General features: G+C 40.9%; 1 protein-coding gene across 4 annotated transcripts in view; it reads left to right on the top strand.

The window, feature by feature from the left end:
- The window catches only part of LOC149006691 (agamous-like MADS-box protein AGL30), a 41,441-nt gene extending 22,532 nt beyond the window's left edge, over positions 1-18,909 (top strand). For 3 of the 4 annotated variants that reach the window (XM_089167569.1, XM_089167570.1, XM_089167572.1), the window contains one exon: positions 17,384-18,909. In XM_089167569.1, coding sequence (XP_089023695.1) covers positions 17,384-17,918 — 535 coding nt within the window. In that variant the 3' untranslated portion in view covers positions 17,919-18,909. The remainder of the gene's footprint in view (positions 1-17,383) is intronic. The other variant, XM_089167571.1, reaches the window with a different exon arrangement.
- The last annotated feature ends 523 nt before the right edge of the window (positions 18,910-19,432 follow it).

The following is a 19,432-nucleotide window of genomic DNA, read 5'->3' as shown; positions in this document are numbered from 1 at the left end:
CTTTCGAGAAAAAAGGTGTTCCTTATATATACCTTTAGAATCCTACCATTCCCTAGATTTGTTTGGGTGGTTTGGCTATTGCATTCTACGATATTTCAGTCATTTTGAAAGGGTGAAGACTGAAGAACTATAGATAGTTTTTTAAACATGGCAACTACTAATGGTACTATTGCTCCCACTAGCTTTGAACATTACCCCTCATCCTCTTTCGGTACAATTTGATGGAACAAATTATTTGATCTGGTCTCACTTTGCTTACCTGACTATTGCTGGAAGAGGACTTGTTGGACATATTACGGGCACCACTATTAAACCTACCACCACAAGATTAATGGATCTCGAAGGACTCCTTTATTACGTCATTCCTTTTGAATTCCATGAATCCAAATGTTGCTCGTGGATACCTATTAGTTGATACTGTAGCCCAAATCTTGGAAGGTTACTACTGAAACATATGGACAGTTGGGGAATGATGCACAAGTTTATGAGCTACGGAAGAACCTTCTTGAGGCTACCCAAAAGGAACCGATTATGGCCCTGAGTTGCGATCTTATTGGCAGGAGTTGGATCATTATGGGGATTAGCACGCCACTAATCCAAATGATGTGGTTACTTATAGGAAGCATGTTGATAAGATTCGGGTATATGACTTATTGGCAGGTTTGAATGTGGAGTATGATCAAATTAAAGTGCAAGTATTAAGTCGTTCTCCCCTTTGTACACTAAAACAGTCTTATGTCCTTGTTCAGTGTGAGGAAAGTCGTCGATTAGCCATGCTTTATGCTCTTATTGTGGAGAAATCCGCCTTACTGTCAGTTAGCACTAAATCTGATTTGGCTGAGGAGATTGTCAAGTGTGAGCACCGTCACAAACCATATCATACCAAGGCAAATTGTTGGAAGCTCCATGGGAAACTTGCTGATTTTGAACAAAAAAGGGTATGAAGAAGGGGAAAACCGAAGGCTAATCTTTCTGAGACGGTTTCCACAACACCCTTTGCAGACATTGGTTTTTCATAGGAGTTAGCTACTCTGCAACGTATTTTGCAGTCTTCTAATGCTGGTACAACCTCTACTGCTGCTTCCTCCACTACCCATATCAATTCCTACCTTACTATTTCAAGTAAAACTTTTACAGGCTTCCATGTTTCTTCAGTTTATGCTCCTTGGATCATTGATGTAGGAGCCATTGATCATATGACAGTTCATCCTCCTTTTTCTTACATTATGCTCCAATTTTCGGAAAACATAAAGTTCGAATGGTTGATGGCTCCTATTCTTCCATTACTGGAAAAGGGATTATTCAGCATTCTCCATCACTTTCTTTGTTTAGAGTTTTACACGTTCCCTCTTTCTCTACTAACTTACTCTCAGTAGTCTAACACATGACATTGTAAAGTGATTTCTTTCCCATCTTACTATGTCTTCTAGGATCTGGTAATGGGAAAGGAGATTAGACGTGGCAAATTGGACAATGAACTTTATATGTTGGAGCCAATTGGAGGATCTACTTCTGCTCTGGCTGCATCTTCTAATTAGGTCCATTCGGTAATATCAGACCTTCATCAGTGGCACCGTAGGCTAGGTCTCCCCCCTCTAGGAACTCTTTAAGTATTTCTTGATTTAGTTTCTTCTTGTAAAAAGGATGAATTTTTTTGTGAAGCCTACATTTTTACGAAGCAGACTCGTTCTACTTATTTACCTTCTCTTCATAATAGAAAAATCTATTCATTTTGTACTAATTCATACTAACATGTGGGGCCCTTTCTACCGTGTGTCAATTACTGGCCATAGGTAGTTTGTTACTTTTATTGATTGTCACTCTCATTCTATATGGATTTATCTTTCAAAATAAAAAATGAGGTTTTTCGGTGTTTTTGTGATTTTCATAATATGATTATACTCAATTCAATATCACTGTGAAAACCCTTCGTGGTGACAATGGCACAAAGTATAATGATGATGAATTCCAGAGATATCTCTCTAATTCTGTCATAATACACTAGACCAATTGTGTTGATACTACTACCAAAAATGGGGTTGCCAAAAGAAAGAATCAACATTTTTTAGAGATAGTCCGTTCACTTATGATTATTATGAATGTCCCTGACCAATACTGGGATTGCTCTATACTCACCGCCTCCTACCTTATGAATAGGATGCCCAGTAGGATACTTAGTTTTAAATGTCCTAATGAGCTTCTCCCATGAGCCTCTTCTTTTGTTATTCCCTCTAAGGTTTTTGGACGTGTGTGTTATGGTAGAATCACAGCCCACCAAAGTAAGCTGGCTCCCCGTGGCCTACGTTGCATTTTTCTGGGGTATTCTGCAACTCAGAAAGGGTACAAATGTTATCATCCTCCTTCCCGAAAAACCATTGTCTCCATGGATGTAATTTTAATGAGTCTTGCCTTACTATACACCTCTCCAGGGGGAGTCCTAGAGGACAGGTGTTCTTTCAAACTCTATACCTTTCTATCACACAAGCACAACACAACCTAGGAGTTCAAGAAGTGTTTCCTGACCAAGGTGAGACTTCAACCAATATACCTGAGGACTCTAATTCTCCCCCTCCGTTTTCTGAACCATATAAAGACTCTGGTCAAGGGGAGGCACTCCTGAGGCACACTATTGAGGTCTTTCAAAACAAGATTGACTAGAATAAGGAGGTGCAAACTTATCAGATGAAGAATTAGAGCCGGCTAAAGCAGGTGGAGAAAGGTGACACATTACCACTTCAATCTCCTGCTCCAGAATCAGATTTTACTATTCTCCCTGAGGTATCTTATTCTAATCTTCCTGTTGCTGTTAGAAAAGGAGTCAGATCTTGTACTCAACATCCTATAACTAAATATGTTTCTTATGACTCATTGTCTGACTCTTACCGTGCTTTTATATGCTATCTGTCATCTCTATCAGATCCGAAAAGTTGGCAAGAAGCCTATGTTGATAAGAGATGGAAGGAAGCTATGGTAGAGGAAATGCAGACGACAAAATGATACTTGGGAATTGGTTACACTTCCTCCAGGAAAAAACCCTGGGCTGCAAATGAGTGTTTGTCGTTAAACAATACATGGATGGATTAGTCAACAAGTTGAAGGCTAGACTAGTTACAAAAGGGTTTACACAGACCTGTGGGATTGATTATCTGGAGACTTTTGCCCTTGTTACAAAACTAAACACTGTCAGAGTTCTGTTGTTTGTAGTTGTGAACAAGACTGGAACTTGCACCAACTAAACGTAAAGAATGACTTCTTACATGGAGAGTTAGAGGAAGAAGTCTATATAGAAAATCCACATGGTTTCACCGATGACAATATTGCTGGGGAAGTTTATCGGTTGAAGAGATCAATTTATGGGTTAAAACAGTCTCCTAGATGCTGGTTTGGAGGCCTCCTAAAGGCAATGACTTCTATTGGGTACAAGCAAAGCAATGCTAATCATACACTATTTGTTAAGAAGTCAGGCACTAATATCACACTTCTCATTGTTTATGTGGACAATATTGTCATCATATGGAATGATGGTAAAGAAATTCAAAAGTTGAAGGACTTTCTTGGCAAGGAGTTTGAGATTAAAGATCTAGGGAAGTTACAGTACTTCTTAGGGATTGAGGTGGCTCAATCAAAGAAGGTTATATTCCTATCCCAAAGAAAGTATGTCCTAGATTTATTATCAGAAGTGGGAATATTGGGGTGTAAAGCAGTTGATACCCCTATTGAAGCTGGAGCTAAACTTAGGGAAAAAGAGGGAGAATGATAAGACCCTCTGGAAGTTGGTCTTAGCTCCCCCAAATAAAAAATAAAAACAGCAACTACTCATATCCACGAATGCAAAACAGTAGGACAACAACAAGATAACATTCATTTCATTGCATAACCTTGATAATCAACATGAATAGATACAACTCTAACTATATTCACTGATATTCAGTTCTTGGAATAAGAAATTAAACAAACTAAATCTGTAACTGATAACATCACAGACCCATTACCCTGCCTGAGAAGTTTCCCTCTCCCTGCAAACTCTACTTGCTTCTCTCTATTGACCCCTTTTTTCATTATTCCCCCTCCCTCCTTACATACCCCCTAGCCTTCGTAACAAACTCTTACTCTCCTATCCAGTCTTCTTTTTCCACCTGGATTGTCTTTTCTACTCCTTTGCCCATAGCAAAATGGTGGTTGCTGTCCAATAAGGAGTTGCCATCTGTCCTCTCCCTTGCCCATGATGCAAGTGTTGTTGTGTTCTCCCCTGCACCTGCTGCTAATGATGCTGTCTTCCCTTGTTTATCCTTGCATTTGTACACTCGAGTAATGAGGGGCTTATCAACACTCCCTCCCTTCAGTTTCACCTTGTCCTCAAGGTGAAATTCAGGAAATTGGTTGTGCAGTTCACAAAAGTCTTCCTAGGAGTTCTCACAACTTGGCAAATGCTTCCATTGAATCAGCACCTCCAATGAACCCTGAGATGAGTAACGGATGTCTAGGAGTTCCTGAGGAATAAGTTGGAGTTCCCCATCTTCTGCTAAACATGATGGTAAGGGCTGAGTGATGATGTTGTGACCTACTACCTTCTTTAATTGCGATACATGATAGACTGGATGAACCTTGGAGTCAGGTGGGAGTGTAAGCTTGTAAGCAACCGGGCCAATTTGTGCTGCAATAGGATATGGACCGTAGTATTGGTGGCTAAGCTTCTCATTAGGGCATTTGGCTAGCTTCTTGAATCAGTATGGTTGAAGTTTGAGAAAAACTTCCTCTCCTACTTGGTAAGTGATCTCTCTTTGGTGTTGATTTGAAGAGGATCGCATACGGTCTTGAGCCTACCACAAGTTCTTCTTCAACTCATCTAGGATTTGATCCCATTCACATAAGAAGACATCAACTTCATCCACCCTGGAGTAGTTCCCTTCCCACTTAAGCAATGGTGGAGGCTCATGGCCATAGACAGTTTGGAAAGGTGTCATCTTTGTGGCTGAGTGGTAAGTGGTATTGTACCAATACTCAGCCCAAGGAAGCCACGTGGTCCAGTTTTTCGGCTGTCCCCCACAAAAACAGCAGAGGTATATCTCTAGGCCTCGATTCACCACTTCCGTTTGGCCATCTATCTAGGGGTGATAATCACTGCTGAACTTCAAGTGGGTTCCAACCAATTTAAACAGCTCCTTCCAAAAATTGCTTATGAATACCTTGTCCCTATCTGACACAATCGACCTTGGAAATCCATGGAGTCGTACTATCTCCTTGCTGAAGATTATAGCCACATCTCTTGCTGAATATGGGTGTGTGAGTGCAATAAAGTGTCAGTATTTTGAAAGTCTGTCCACCACCACCAATGAAATCTACCAATGAAATCTAAGCTGATATCCTCCCAAACTTGGTCTAGTATGGGAAGAGGCTGTAGGAGCCCTGCTGGCTTCATGGCTTGATGCTTGCTCCGTTGACATGTGTCACAACTTGCCACGAAGTCCTTTACAGCCCTCTTCATGCCAACTCAATATACAACAGCTGAAAGTCTATTGTAGGTGCGAAAATATCCGAAATGACCCCCAAAAGGAGTGGAGTGGAATTCAACCAGCAATTTAAAAACTAACTTGGAATTTCAGGAATGACCAATCGCCCTTTATAGAAGAGAGTTCCATTTTTCAGTTTGTAATCTGAAAATTCAGTAGAACCACTGACTAGCGATTGCATCACCTTTCTATAACGCTCAAAGGTCTGAAGCTTGGCCTCTAATTCTTCTTCTCCCTCCCATGTTGCTGCCGATAAGCTGGAAAGTCAGATTGTGCCTTCCATATGTCGGGATAAGGCATGTGCAGCCTTGTTTTCACATCCTGGCTTAGAGATGATTTCGAAATCAAACCCCAACAGCTTCATAATCCATTTTTATTGATCCTCAGCACCAATTTTTGGTCCAACAAATACTTTAAGCTCCTTTGGTCTGTGCGAACTTTGAAGTGTCTCCCCAAGAGGTAATGGCTTCATTTCTGAATCGCTAACACTACTGTCATTAAGTCTTTCTCATAAACTGATTTGGCTCGGGCTCGTTGAGACAAGGCCTTACTCCAATAGGCTATGGGATGTCCTTGCATGAGGACAGCTCCTAACCCTACTTCTAAAGCATCCGTTTCCACCACAAACTCCTTTGAAAAGTCAGGCATAGCAAGTACGGGTACTGATGTCATCACTGCTTTCAATGCTTCAAAGGCTTGTAGTGGCTGAATCATCCCATTGAAAAGCATCTGTTTTTTAGCAGCTTTGTGAGAGGTGTGGCAATCTTCCAATAATCTCAAACGAAACGGCGGTAGTACCCCGTGAGGCCAAGGAATCCTCTAAGTGCTCAGACATTCCTCGGAGGGGCCACTCGACCATTCAGCGGATCTGCTAATACACCCTCTGCAGAAATTATATACCCCAAGTAATCCAATGTGGTCACTGCAAACGAGCATTTCTTTCAGTTTACTACCATGTGATTTTGCGATAGGAGGTATAAGACACACTGCAAGTGATCCAAATGGTCTCCCATGGTACTGTTATAAACCAAAATATCGTAAAAAAATACTAGCACAAATTTACGTAGTTGTTCTCGAAATACCTCATTCATTAGTCCTTGAAAGGTTGTTGGTGCATTCAAGAGCCCAAAGGGCATTACAAGGAATTCGCAATGTCCATCGTGTGTTCGGAATGCAGTCTTCTCTTTGTCACCGTCAGCAACCCTGATTTGGTGGTAGCCTGATTTGAGGTCAAGCTTGCTGAACACCTTTGCGCCCCCCAACTCATCAAGCAACTCATCTATCGTTGGTATGGGAAATTTGTTGGGTACCGTTAGTTAAGTGCTCGGTAATCAACACAAAATCTCCAGCCTCCATCTTTTTTTTGCACCAACAACATCGGGCTTGAATATGGGCTCACACTCGAAGAATCAATCCAACAATTAGCATTTCGCTGACAAACCTCTCTACTTCATTCTTCTATGAATGAGGATATCGATAGGGCCTGAGATTTAATGGGTTACTGCCTTTGACCAATTGTATTAAATGGTCATACGGTCTCCTTGGCGGCAGTTCCCTAGGCTCTACAAATAAGGATGGGAACTCCTCAAGTAATCCACATACCTTGCTACTGAGGTTAACAACCTCCTGAGCATCTGCCGGCATAGGCTTCAACTAAACTCCATTTCCTTCCTGCTGTACCATCTTCCAAAATTGTTGCAGGGAAGTCTCTAACCTGAGTAATGCAGGGTCTCCTCTCAGTTTCACCTGCTTATCCTCCCACGTGAATTGTAGAGTTTGAAGTTTCCAATTGCTCTGAATGTCGCCCAAGGATGAAAGCCATTCCACCCCTAATATTACGTCAACACCGCAAGCTCGAACGGTAACAATTCCTGCACAAACTTCACATCGCCGATTACAATGGTGACATCGCGGCATACCCCCTGTCCCTGTGCATTTTTGCCGTCGCCCAACATCACATGGAAATGTCTCTTCCCCTCGACCTTCAATCCTATTCTCTGTACCATCTTCTGCGAGATAAAATTATGTGTTGTGCCGCAATCGATTAGTAACACAACAGGAACCCCTTCAATCATACCTCTCAGCTTCAACGTGCGAGGTGAGTCGAGTCCTGCCAAAGAACTATATGATAACTCGGCTCCCATCAACGAGTTGGGAGGTCCTTCGTTTTCATTCTGATTTATCATTGTCTCCTCTGTTTCTCCCCGTGACTCATTTTTGAGGAAAAGCATGAACCTCAGCTGCTTCATAGGGCATTGGTGACCGCGAGAATAATGGTCGTCGCATCAGAAACATAAACCCTTATCCATCTTGCTCTTCATCTCTTCCGGCATCAACCACTTCGGCCTACCGCTGCTATTGCGACTACTGCTGCCAGAGACAGTCGACATAGCTCCCTTCGAAGACGATGAATTGTTAGGGCTGGTTTGCCCTAAGTTGCACCGGTTGGCTACGGCTGAACCGGTATTTTCTTGATCCATTGTGATGGTCTAAGTGGCCGAGATCTAGTTGGGCTTGCACGATTCAAGGCTAACGTTCGTTTGGCTATGGACTGCCCCCATCCACTAATGGGCTGCACTAGTGGGTACTTCTTAGGCCCACGAAGGATGGTATTCTTGGCTTCAATCGATTGGGCCATATCCATTACTTGGGCCAGGTCTTTAGGTTGAAATAGGCGTATTTCAGCCCTAATTTCGTCTCCCAACCCCAATAGGAAGGATCCCTGCAGCCAACCTTCTTCCTTAGCACCGCCAGCAGCTACAAGGGCTTCGAATTGGTTACGGTACCACTCTGCTAGAGTTCCATGATTGCTCTTGCGGTGACTTTGCCTGCGTCGTGCTGAACCGTTTACACAACTCCTGTTTCAGTTCTACCCACGACAGAAAAGGGTTCTGCAGTTCTCGAAATTGCACCCAACCAAGTACCGGTCCTTCAAAGCATATCAAAGTTGCTTGTAGTTTCTCCTCCTCAGTAAGTCCTTGCAACCCAAAAGTACCTCTCTGCTCTGGCGGACCATCCGTTCAAGTCGTCACCATTGAAGATGGGTAACTCAAGATAAATCGGGAAGAAATCACGGTGCCCTACAGAGGTTGTAGTGCATTGATGTTCTCGTATAATAGTACTATGCGAGTCGTCACCTAAGGTTGCATGACTTGTTTCGCCCTTCCTCCCTGAGTTGATCTTCGATGATAAAGTCTCTGTTTCTACGGCCTTGCCTTTATTTAGGTATGCCTTGAGTTCATTTACGAATGTCGCTTGGCTTTGCTCTACCCTATCAACCTTATAATCGATCAACCCTAGTTGGGTTTGCAAGTCTCTCGCACTGGTTTCTAATACTTCCACTCTAGTCTCCATTCTGCTCCTTACCATTCCCTGGATCAACGTGCTCTGATACCAGATTGATAAGACCCTCTGGAAGTTGGTCTTAGCTCCCCCAAATCAAAAATAAGAACAACAACTACTCATATCCACGAATGCAAAACAGTAGGACATCAACAAGATAACATTCATTTAATTGCATAACTCTAATAATCAACATGAACAGATACAACTCTAAATTTATTCACCGATATTCAGTTCTTGGAATAAGAAATTAAACAAACTAAATCTGTAACTGATAACATCACAAACCCATTACATTGCCTGAGAAGTTTCCTTCTCCCCGCAAGCTCTGTTTGCTTCTCTCTATTCTCCCCTTTTTTCATATTCCCCCTCTCTCCTTACATACCCCCAGCCTTCGTAACAAACTCTTACTCTCCTATCCAGTCTTCTGCCACCTAGACTGTCTTTTTTGCTCCTCTGCCCATGGCAGAATGGTGGTTGTTGTCTAATAAGGAGTTGCCATATGTCCTCTCCCTTTCCCATGATGTGAGTGTTTTTGTGTTCTCCCCTGCACCTGCTGCTAATGATGTTGTCTTCCCCTGTTTATTCTTGCATTTGGACACCCGAGTTATGAGGGGCTTATCAGAGAACCAATGGAGAAAGGAAGATACCAAAGGCTGGTGGGGAAGCTTATTTACTTTTCCCACCCTAGGCCAAACATCGCTTATGCCGCGGGGATAGTGAGCCTTCATGCATGATCCATATTTAGCTCATATGAAGATTGTTACCAAAATACTGCAGTATTTTAAAGGAATTCTTGGAAAAGGAATACTTTTGTTACCCACTGATGATTTAAGAGTAGAAGCATACACCGATGCAGACTGGGTTGGATCTCCAAATAGGAAGTCAATTTCAGGTTATTGTACCTTTGTTGGAGGTAATCTAGTTACTTGGAGAAATAAGAAACAGAATGTTGTAGCTTTATCAGTACTGAAGCTGAATATAAAGTTATGGTTCGTGAAGTTTTTGAGCTACTATGGTTGAAAGGCTTACTAGAAGACATTGGAGTCTAAGTTCCAATGTCTATATTATGACAACAAGGCTGCTATTAGTATTGCCAATAATCCTGTGCAACATGATCGAACTAAGCACATTGAAATTGACAGGTTTTTAGTCAAAGGAAAGCTGAAACAAGGGCTCACTTACATGCCTTTTGTGAGGTCTGGAGACCAAGTGACAGATATTTTCATTAAGGGTTTGAAAGAAAGAGATTTCCTTCCTATTGTAGGCAAGTTGGGTATGACTAACATCTATGCCTCAACTTGAGGGGGAGTGTTGGTTTAGTTCTACTAGGAGTTCAACTCTATTGGGGTTTCCGTTCATGTAAGTTTCTATGTCTTGTTACCCAAGTAAAGGTATTCATGTAATAGTGTTCTTTCCACTTTATTATAAATAGAGGACTTGAGATCACACTGATCAATAAGCCATTCTACCAAAGTCCTTGTTTCTCAACAATATGATATGAATGAAAAGGAAAGACAATATCACAATAGAAGGCAAGTATTCAAATTGTTTCTTGCATCATAATTGGATGCTCTCGGTATAGAAAGGTAGATTGTTGCCCATGATAGAAGGTGCACAAAATGGAAATATGGATTGTCAAAATTGCAAACTGAGGTGGCTGTGATCTTTAGTTAATATGGAAATGCAAATCACCACGATTGCGAGCTAAGGTGATTGTGATTAGTTAATATGGAAATGTAGATCACCACGTTTGCAAGCTAAAGTGGCTAAGATCTTCAGTTGATATACCCACTCAAGTGGAAGATTTGGAACTTCGAATCTTCAACTTGTCTCGAATAAAGCCAAAACACTAAGTGAATAAACTTTTTGGGAAGATATCAGTGCAGAAATAAATTGGAACGTAATCTCCTTTTTGGCAACTTTATCTCGTACAAAATGAAAAAAAATATTTCTATATGCTTGGTCTATGCATGAAATACCAGGTTAACGAATAGATAAGTTACTCCAATGCTATTGCACCATAAAATGGGTGTTGAGAAGAGAGCGTAACCAGGTCAATTTTGAACAAGCATTTGGAATGACCTTGTATTTGGCCTAAGTGGATAAGTGAGCTACTGTGTTGCTTCTTTGAGGTCCAAGAAATGAGGTTTGGGCTGAGATAAAGACAATATATCCTCCAATAGAGTATTTTATCATCACTACTACTAGCCCAATAGCGTCACAGAATGCTTGCAATGTTATATCCATGGATTTTTAAATGAACAAACTATGACCATGAGTGCCTTTTAGATAATGCAATATCCGTTTGACTAAGGGCCAATGTTCATCAGTTGGAGCATGCATAAATTGACAGACCTTATTCACAAAATAAGCAACATCTGGCGAAGTGAGTGTAACATACTGGAGAGCTCCCACAATGGAGCAATACTAGGTCGGGTCAAGTAATGGCACACCCCCTACAGCGGATGATCGGGCAATGATAACAATAGAGGTGCTAACTGGTTTATAGTCAACCATTCATGTATGGTGAAGGAGATCCAATATGTATCGCTCTTGTGACAAAACCAATACTACAATTACATGAGTGGCTTCAATCCCAAGGAAAAAATCTTTAATAGGAATTCAAAGGCTAAGGAATTCAACAAGGTGACAACATGACTAGGTGTAATACTTGTGACCAAAATGTCATCCACGTACACAAGACCATAGGTGGTGATAGGACCACTCTTGTATATAAATAGAGATGGGTCTGTTTGTGAGGCAATAAACCCAGAAGCCTGTGGAAACACATGCTAGGTGCTTACTTCAGCCCATATAGTGACTTTTGTAATTTGCACACATAGTTAGGTTTGGTTTTGTCCTCAAAGCTTGGAGTTTGGGTAAGGTAAACCACTTCATTAAGATTTCCATAGACGAAAGCATTGGTGACATCTAATTGTTTGATGACCAACCATTAGAAACAACAAAAGAGAGGGGTGTGCAAATAGTTGTGGGTTTAACAGACTAAATGTCTCATCATAGTCCAAGCCAGCTGTTGATGAAACTCCTCGGCAACTAAACATGCCTTATATCTCTTTAATGTACCATCAACTTTGTGCCTTATTCTATAAATCCATTTACAACCCACTAAATTTATGTTAGGCTATGGGGGAACAAGAGACCGGGTGTTTTATGCAGTAGTGCATTGAATACTGTAGCCATGGCAGTGCCCCACTCAGGAACCTTATTGGCCTGTGAAAAAAGAAGTAGATTCAGTAGCAAATGATGTGTAAGACAAAGGGAACAATGTTGTGATAAATGTCAGTGAAAGAGCAAGTTTTCAAGGTGATTGAGGATCCAATAGAGGGGGGTGTCTTGTGGGGTTGGGAGATGGGACTGATGAGGTTGGGGAATAGCAAGGGGATGGAGAACTGAGAGTAGGTGAGTGTGCTAGAGATGGAGCGGTTTGGGGTGGTGCGTGTAGACATGGCATTGGGGAGATGCGAGTAGAGATACATATAGGAGCAGTTGCGTACGGAAGAGAAGGGGATGACTTGGATGGTGGTAGCCCTAGTATGGATGGATTACGGCAAGCGAACTGAGTTTCGTCAAATTGAACATGACACGCCATGTAGAGTCATTAAGTTGTCTAGTCCAAGTAACAATAACCCATTTGGGAGGGGCTATAACCAAAGAAAGCACAAGGGGTGGAGAGAAAATTCATTTTATGTGCATTGTAAGGCTGAAGAAAAGGGAAACAGAGACACCCAAACATCCTAAGAAAGGTATAATCTGGATTTTGGTGATTAATTAGTTCAAATGGAGAAACGTTTTGGGTCACTCTAGAAGGCAAATGGTTGATGAGAAAAACAATTGTCAAAGGCACAGTGCCAATACTGAAGGCGAACTTCCCCATGAACAAGTAGGGTGAGGCTAGTTTCAATGATATGTTGATGGTGACACTTAACAGTCCCTTGCTGCTCCTGGGTATAGGGACTTGAGAGGTGGTGTTGAATCCCAAAGGTGCAAAAATTTTGATACTCACCCCCTAATCTATTTGAATACATTTTATTTCTCTAGAGAATTGCCGCCCAACCATTGCTTGAAAACTTATGGAAGCGGCAAAGACATCTGATTTTTGGACTAAGGGGTAAAATCATATGAACTTAGTGCAGTCATCAACAAATATAATAAAAAAGCAGTGTCCATTGGTAGAAGGAATGTGTGAAGGACCTTACATCACTGAAAATTAAGCCCAAGGGATTAGTGCTAAGAGAGGGGGAAGGAGATGATTGAAGTCTATGTGCCTTGTCAAGTTGACATGCGATACATTAATGAGGAGTGTGAGATGAATTATAAGGCAACTTATTTGAATTTGAAACAAAACTAAGAACTTGGGAATGGGTGTGGCCTAAGAGATGATGCCAACCATCATAAAAACTGTGTTAGCAATGTGCATTGTAGGTGCAGCCGTGCAGGAGTGATGGGTAGTGTATAGAACCCATCCCTACTAGGACCACTCAGGAGGGTTGTTTTGGACTGTGGATCCTTGATAGCAAAATGGTCAGCATGAAATTCAAAGGAAACATTATTGTTCGTTGCAAATTTTTGAATGGAAAGCAAAGGCTTTGTTATAATGGAAACATGAAGAACATTTGATAAGAGAAAAGAGTGAGGGAGAAGAGGTAGAAGAATTACCAATATGGGAAATTAGGAGACCCTTACTATTTCCAACTTGCAACTAATTTGAGCCGGTGTATCATACGATGATAGGGTGTGAAGATCAGGTGTCACATGGTGAGATGCGCCAGCGTCTGGTTACCAGAAGTTAGGGTAAGGTGGGGTATGGGTTGGTAGTGGAGGCAGGTGAGGGTAAGATAGGATAAATAGGCAGTTGGTGATGAGTAGAGTGGTGGTTGTGGGGTAATGTCATTACGATAGAAACAGGAAGAGGCAATGTTATTAGTTCCCCCACAAATAGTATAAAAACTATCGTCCTTGATTGGAATAATGACCACCTCGACCATGAACCCCATGGCCATGCCCTCCACGAATAACTTGATGGGATGAATTCGTGGAGGAACTGATGGGTGTCAGCTGCACAATATTTGCAACTGGAGCTGATCCTGAAGTGGTCTCTTGAAGTGAAAGTTTGTGCAAAGATGAGGTGTTCAGGAATTCATGACTCAATGTGGCTATGTAGTTCATCATAAGAGATGGGTTCAGATCGTGCAAGGAGAGTGGGGATTAATGGCTTGTAATCAGATCTGAGTGCCCTAAATATGAGAATATTGAAATCTGTTGGCACCAAAGGTTTACCAGTTGATGCTAAATCATCAAATATTGTCTTCGCCCATTGAAGGAACAAAGTGATGGATTCATCTGCTTTTTTATTAAAATCTTGTAAGGCCATGTGTAGAGAAAAGACCGTGTATTAGTTACACAACCATATGCAAGTTTAAGCGCATTCACAACTCTTGACTCGTTGACTAAAAACAAGTGGTAAAGCATCCTTAGATGATGATGCAATTAACAGACTGAGTATTGATGAATCTTGGTGAAGCCAATCTTGAGCAGTAAGTGGGTTGGATGGGCATGATATACTACCATCCAACTACCCATATAAGTTTTGGCCATGCAAATATGAAACGATTTGACTTTTTTGAAAAACATAGTTCCTTGCTTTAAAGAAAGGAAATGATGGACTGCTGTAAGAGACGGGATTTGGGTGGAAATAGAAGATGAGGGGGACATTACCATGGTGGAAGTATGAAGAGGAAGTGTGGTGATGGGTCTAAAGGTGTTTGAATGGAAGACGTTTTGTCCTCAATTAGAGGTGCTCGGTGGAGCTGGGAAAAAAAGGAATAAAATTAGGGGTGTAAATGAATAACCGAAATCCGCTTCTGAATTCGCATCCGCATCCATTTAGTGATATCCGAATCCGTCCAATTATTAATAGGATGCGGATATGGTATACCCCTTTCTCACCGATTATTATCCGTCCGATAAAATTATCCGATTAAGTTACTTATTTAGATTTATTATTCTTATTTTTATAAAATTTACCTATGATATGTGACTAATTTCAGATTTTTTACTAAAATAGCTTCCAAAGTTGCTAAATTCTTAAATTTCAAACCTAGCCCTCACAAATAAAAAGGTAATGATGTAATCAGGTAGTTGAAAACTTGTATTCAATCTATATTCGTGCCCATTTAGAAGAAAATAATTATCCGATTATCCGATTATCATCCAAATCCGATAGAATCCTTCCGAGAACCAATAGGATATTATCCGAATCCGTCCAAATATAATAGGATGCGGATATAGATATACCACTATCCGATCCGAATCCAGTCCGTTTACATCCCTAAATAAAATTCTCAATGGAGATTTTGGCTCTGATACTATATAGACTTAAATTAAGAATCACATTGCACCTTGGTGTGTGCATTCTTTTTAGTGAAAGTAAAGAGATTACAACATATTTTGTGACATGGAAATATTAGAGACTACAAGGAAATCCAATATATGATATAAGTGATAATGAAGGACATTATCACAATAGAAGGCAAACATTCTAATTGATTCTTGCGCACAATAGAATGTTCTTGGTACGGAACGGTATATTGCTGCCCATGATAGAAGGTGCACAAAATGGAAATATAGATCGCCAAGGTTGCGAGCTGAGGTGGCTATTATCTTCAGTTAATATGGAAATGTGAATTGCCTCGATTGCAAGCTAAGGTGGTTGTGATCTTCAGTTAATATAAAAATGTCGATTGTCGCAATTGCAAGCTGAGTTGACTTAGGTTTTAGTTGATAGGGGGAGATAAAAGTGTGTTGGGCTGGGAGGTGGCAAGTGGGCCGAGAAGAAAAAGAAGGGTGGACTGGGTGTTGATGGACAGAAGCACTAAGGGGGTTGGATATGGGCCCAGGAGGGGGTGGTCCAAAGGCCTAGGAAGTAAAGGAGAGGGAGGGGGGGACCACAAGGGGAGACGAGAGTCCAAGGGCCAAGAAACAAAGGGGAGGGGAAATAGACTAGATGGAAATAGAGGGAGAGAAAAGGGAAGCATGCGCAAATCGTAGAGAGGAAACGAAAAAGGGACTAGAAGGGGGCGGTGAGGTGGGAAGGAGAGACTGCAACTAGGTCTAAGGCTGACACAAGTGGGAAGGCCAGGAGAAGAGAAGGCAAAAGGGTTGACGAGGAGAGAACATTGGGAGCAGCGATCACAACGTATGTAGTGGAAACAAGCTGGGACAAGTCACACGGGGCAATGACAAAGGGGGCAGCAGAAGCAAACAGTAGCTTTGGTAGGGGCCAACAAAGGGGGCATCTATTGCAAGTTGTGTAGGGTTAGGATCAACAGAGGAAGTTTTGCCAAGAGGAAGAAGGGCAAATTGGTTTTGATTTGCTAAAATCGGAAGACTCTCGTCAACGGCAGGCACAAGGGGCTCCAAGGATTCTACCGGAGGGGACCCTAATTTTTCTGGTAGTATTGATGTCATGAGCTGGAAGATGGATCTTCGGAGGGAGCGGAAGGGGCAACAGTAGGATGGGTCTTCACAAGTGGTGTGGCCAAAACAATTGCAGCTTGAGCACATAGGAGGTCTTCGGTCTAGCAAACTTTCTGTATAAAGCAGTACCTGTCTACTTCTCTAATGGAGATTGAAGAGGAAAGAGATGCATATGAGGTGACTGAAAAAACCTGTATTATGACTATATATTGATAGTATTATCCACTATTATCAATATTTGGTATAATAGGATCCGGCTCCTCTCCAGTACATCCCTAGAGCTTGGCACATGGCCAAGATGCTGATCAAACAGCAAGGATGGATGCTACATTTGAGCTGGAAATCCTTCTCTCCCATCACATCTGCGCCAACTGCAAATGTATGCTTCCATCCTTCACGTTTGATCAGCACCTTGGCCACATGTTGAGCTCTGGCAGTGCTGAACAGCTTCCAGCTTGGGGTGTGCTGGAAAGGAGCCGACTCCAGTATAACAACACCCAAAGTTAAGAGAAGGAATGGAAGCTAAACCTTTCATGTGTTTTTTTTTTTTTTTGGGTGGGACTAGTGATAGTGATTTTAGGGTTGTTTTTGAAAAGTTAATATCATTTGAAAGAAGGATGGACATTTCTTCTTTGTGAGTTTGCTTGGGTCTGTTAGATTAGATATAAATCTTCCATTGGTCGGTTTTGTTATTTTCCCTTGATGTTATGTCCTAACTACTATATTTGTACAAATATTGAGTTCATAAAAATTGTAGTTTTTTCATTGGAGGGGATCTGCTTTTAATCTTGGTTCATAATATGATGCCTATTCATATCTACTTTACACACTACATATTTTATTCTTCCTGTTGTGCACATACATTTTTATGTGTAGCATACATTAAATGTTGAAACTCATACTGAAGTTCAAGTTCTCGTAACTAGTAAGCATTCACTTTTTTTGCATTTTATAATCTCTCTACTTAATTACTCCATTTCCTGCCCCTCTTCCTGATCATTGATGTCTTTGCTGTGGTTTCTACCATCTAGAGATCTTGAGTGCTCAGCAGATATCTCCATCCCAAGCTATCCTGGTTACTTTTGTATGGGAAAACAAACAGAGGTTGACAATTCAGGGAAAGAAGATGGTGCCATGAATGAATTAAGCAGAGGTGCATGCTTGAGGCTACAACTAGGTGGGCAATACCCATACCCACCTTACAGTCTCAATCTGCCTGGTGACATGAAATTCAAGCCTGAGGCTGAGATGAATATACACGGAGACCGTGTGGATTATCAACCTAGTGGTGGTTTTGGACCAGGTAGACCTGATTATGAACCCAATCAGCAAAGTTGGCCCACATCTGGTTCTTTTCCTGACGGAATGTTCAATGGCCATTCTTATCCACAGGTAAACATCTTGGTAATTATCTCCATCTTCACATTAAGATTTCAAGCTCATTGGTTTGTGGAAGGGTTCCGTGTTCTTCTGAGCTTGACCAAACTATTTTGTCCATTCAATTGTTGGCGTATCCCTGGTACAGATGACACTTTGAATTGGCTCTCTCAGAAATCATACTGTTAGTATTAGCTTCCTCAATATTCAAGTTGTTTGCATTTAACTTTTAGGTATCCTGGCAACCAGATAAAACAACTTGAGTAGAAAATCTAGGGTGGGAAAGGATTGAATCACATCCTTGGGAGAAAGGAACATGAATTTGTGTCTTCAGTTTGCATGATTGACTTGAGATGTTCATGTCGAGATCTGGTGACGTAGAATAATGATTCATGTGATCTCAGTCATCTGATTGTTTGAAGCCCAAAAGTTTAAGCATAGCAATGGTGTGTATATCAATGGACAGGACAACTCAATTATGCCTTTCTTGACTGATTTCCATGCTGGATCAGCCCCTATAACCTTCCAATTTAAGACAGTGTTACTTCTTGCAGCAACCAATCTGAGTTTACCAGTGATGGCCATTTTGTGGATTTGAGTGAGTTTTGTTCCCAAAGACATGCTTCTCCACCAAAGCTTTTGGTCAGTGAAACCTGAAAAAGAATGATGGATGGAGCCGTTGATGTTGAAACTGTCTTCTTTATCAGATGCAATAAAAATATGGTGGTTTACTGCCACAATTATACATGTACATTTACCTGAGTCTAGCTACTGCACAGACGAAGGATGCTATTTTGGTCGTTTCAAGCTACCAAATCATAAATACTAGTATTCATTTGTATACCATTACTCATAAATCAATCAATTCTTGTCTTGTGATCCACTGGGGAATGTTCTTTGGGGCAGCGGGAGTCGAGAAGAAGAGGGGTCAATGGAGAAAAGAGGTTCATGTCTCCTTTATTCTCAGTTACCTGAGTTGTAAATTGAACTCATATTAATGAAAGTGATTCAGATGCATCTTTTCCATTCTTATTGTGTTTTGATACTTGAAGACTAGTAGCAGATACAGATTGAATTGAAGTAAGAATCCATTCCTATCTAGTTCTCCTGTATATTTATGGATTTATTTTCCTCTTTACATTGAAGCTTATCCCAATAAAAACAAATTTACTCACAAGTACAAAAGATGGAACAGTATAATGAAGAAAGGTAGATGAGGTCGTTGCAGCCCATCATATAAGGGCATAATGGTTTTTACAGTTGTATAGCCAGCCATTCTAATGGAATTAGAACCGTGTGATTGTCAAAGATAAAATGACCTATCAATGTGGCCTGTTTGGTTACATGAGTTTGGAGATTTCAAATATCTAGAAATTTCAAATCTATAGATTTCAAATCTATGGAGTTATAATTTATAAAATTAGATGTTTGGTTGTGGAATGAAATTTGTGAATTCATCCTAAAAAACTATTTGATCGACGTGATTTTTGTGAATGTGCAAATGTATAGCTTTATTGAAATCTATTGATTTCACCCCTTACCCATAAATCTACATATTCACGTTTTTAGTGTAAAAAGGTGAATCTCTAGATTTCATGAATCTATAGATTTTTACAACCAAATGGGTATAATTCTCAGATTCATGAATTCAGAGATTTGAAATCTCTGGATTCAGAGCAATAAACTTTCTTTTAATAGATTTT

This window comes from Hakea prostrata, chromosome 8 (assembly GCF_041222555.1).
Source record: "Hakea prostrata isolate BN-2017 chromosome 8, UWA_Hpros_2, whole genome shotgun sequence".
NCBI classification, from domain to species: Eukaryota; Viridiplantae; Streptophyta; class Magnoliopsida; order Proteales; family Proteaceae; genus Hakea; species Hakea prostrata.
This window is presented reverse-complemented; position numbering and strand designations above follow the sequence as displayed.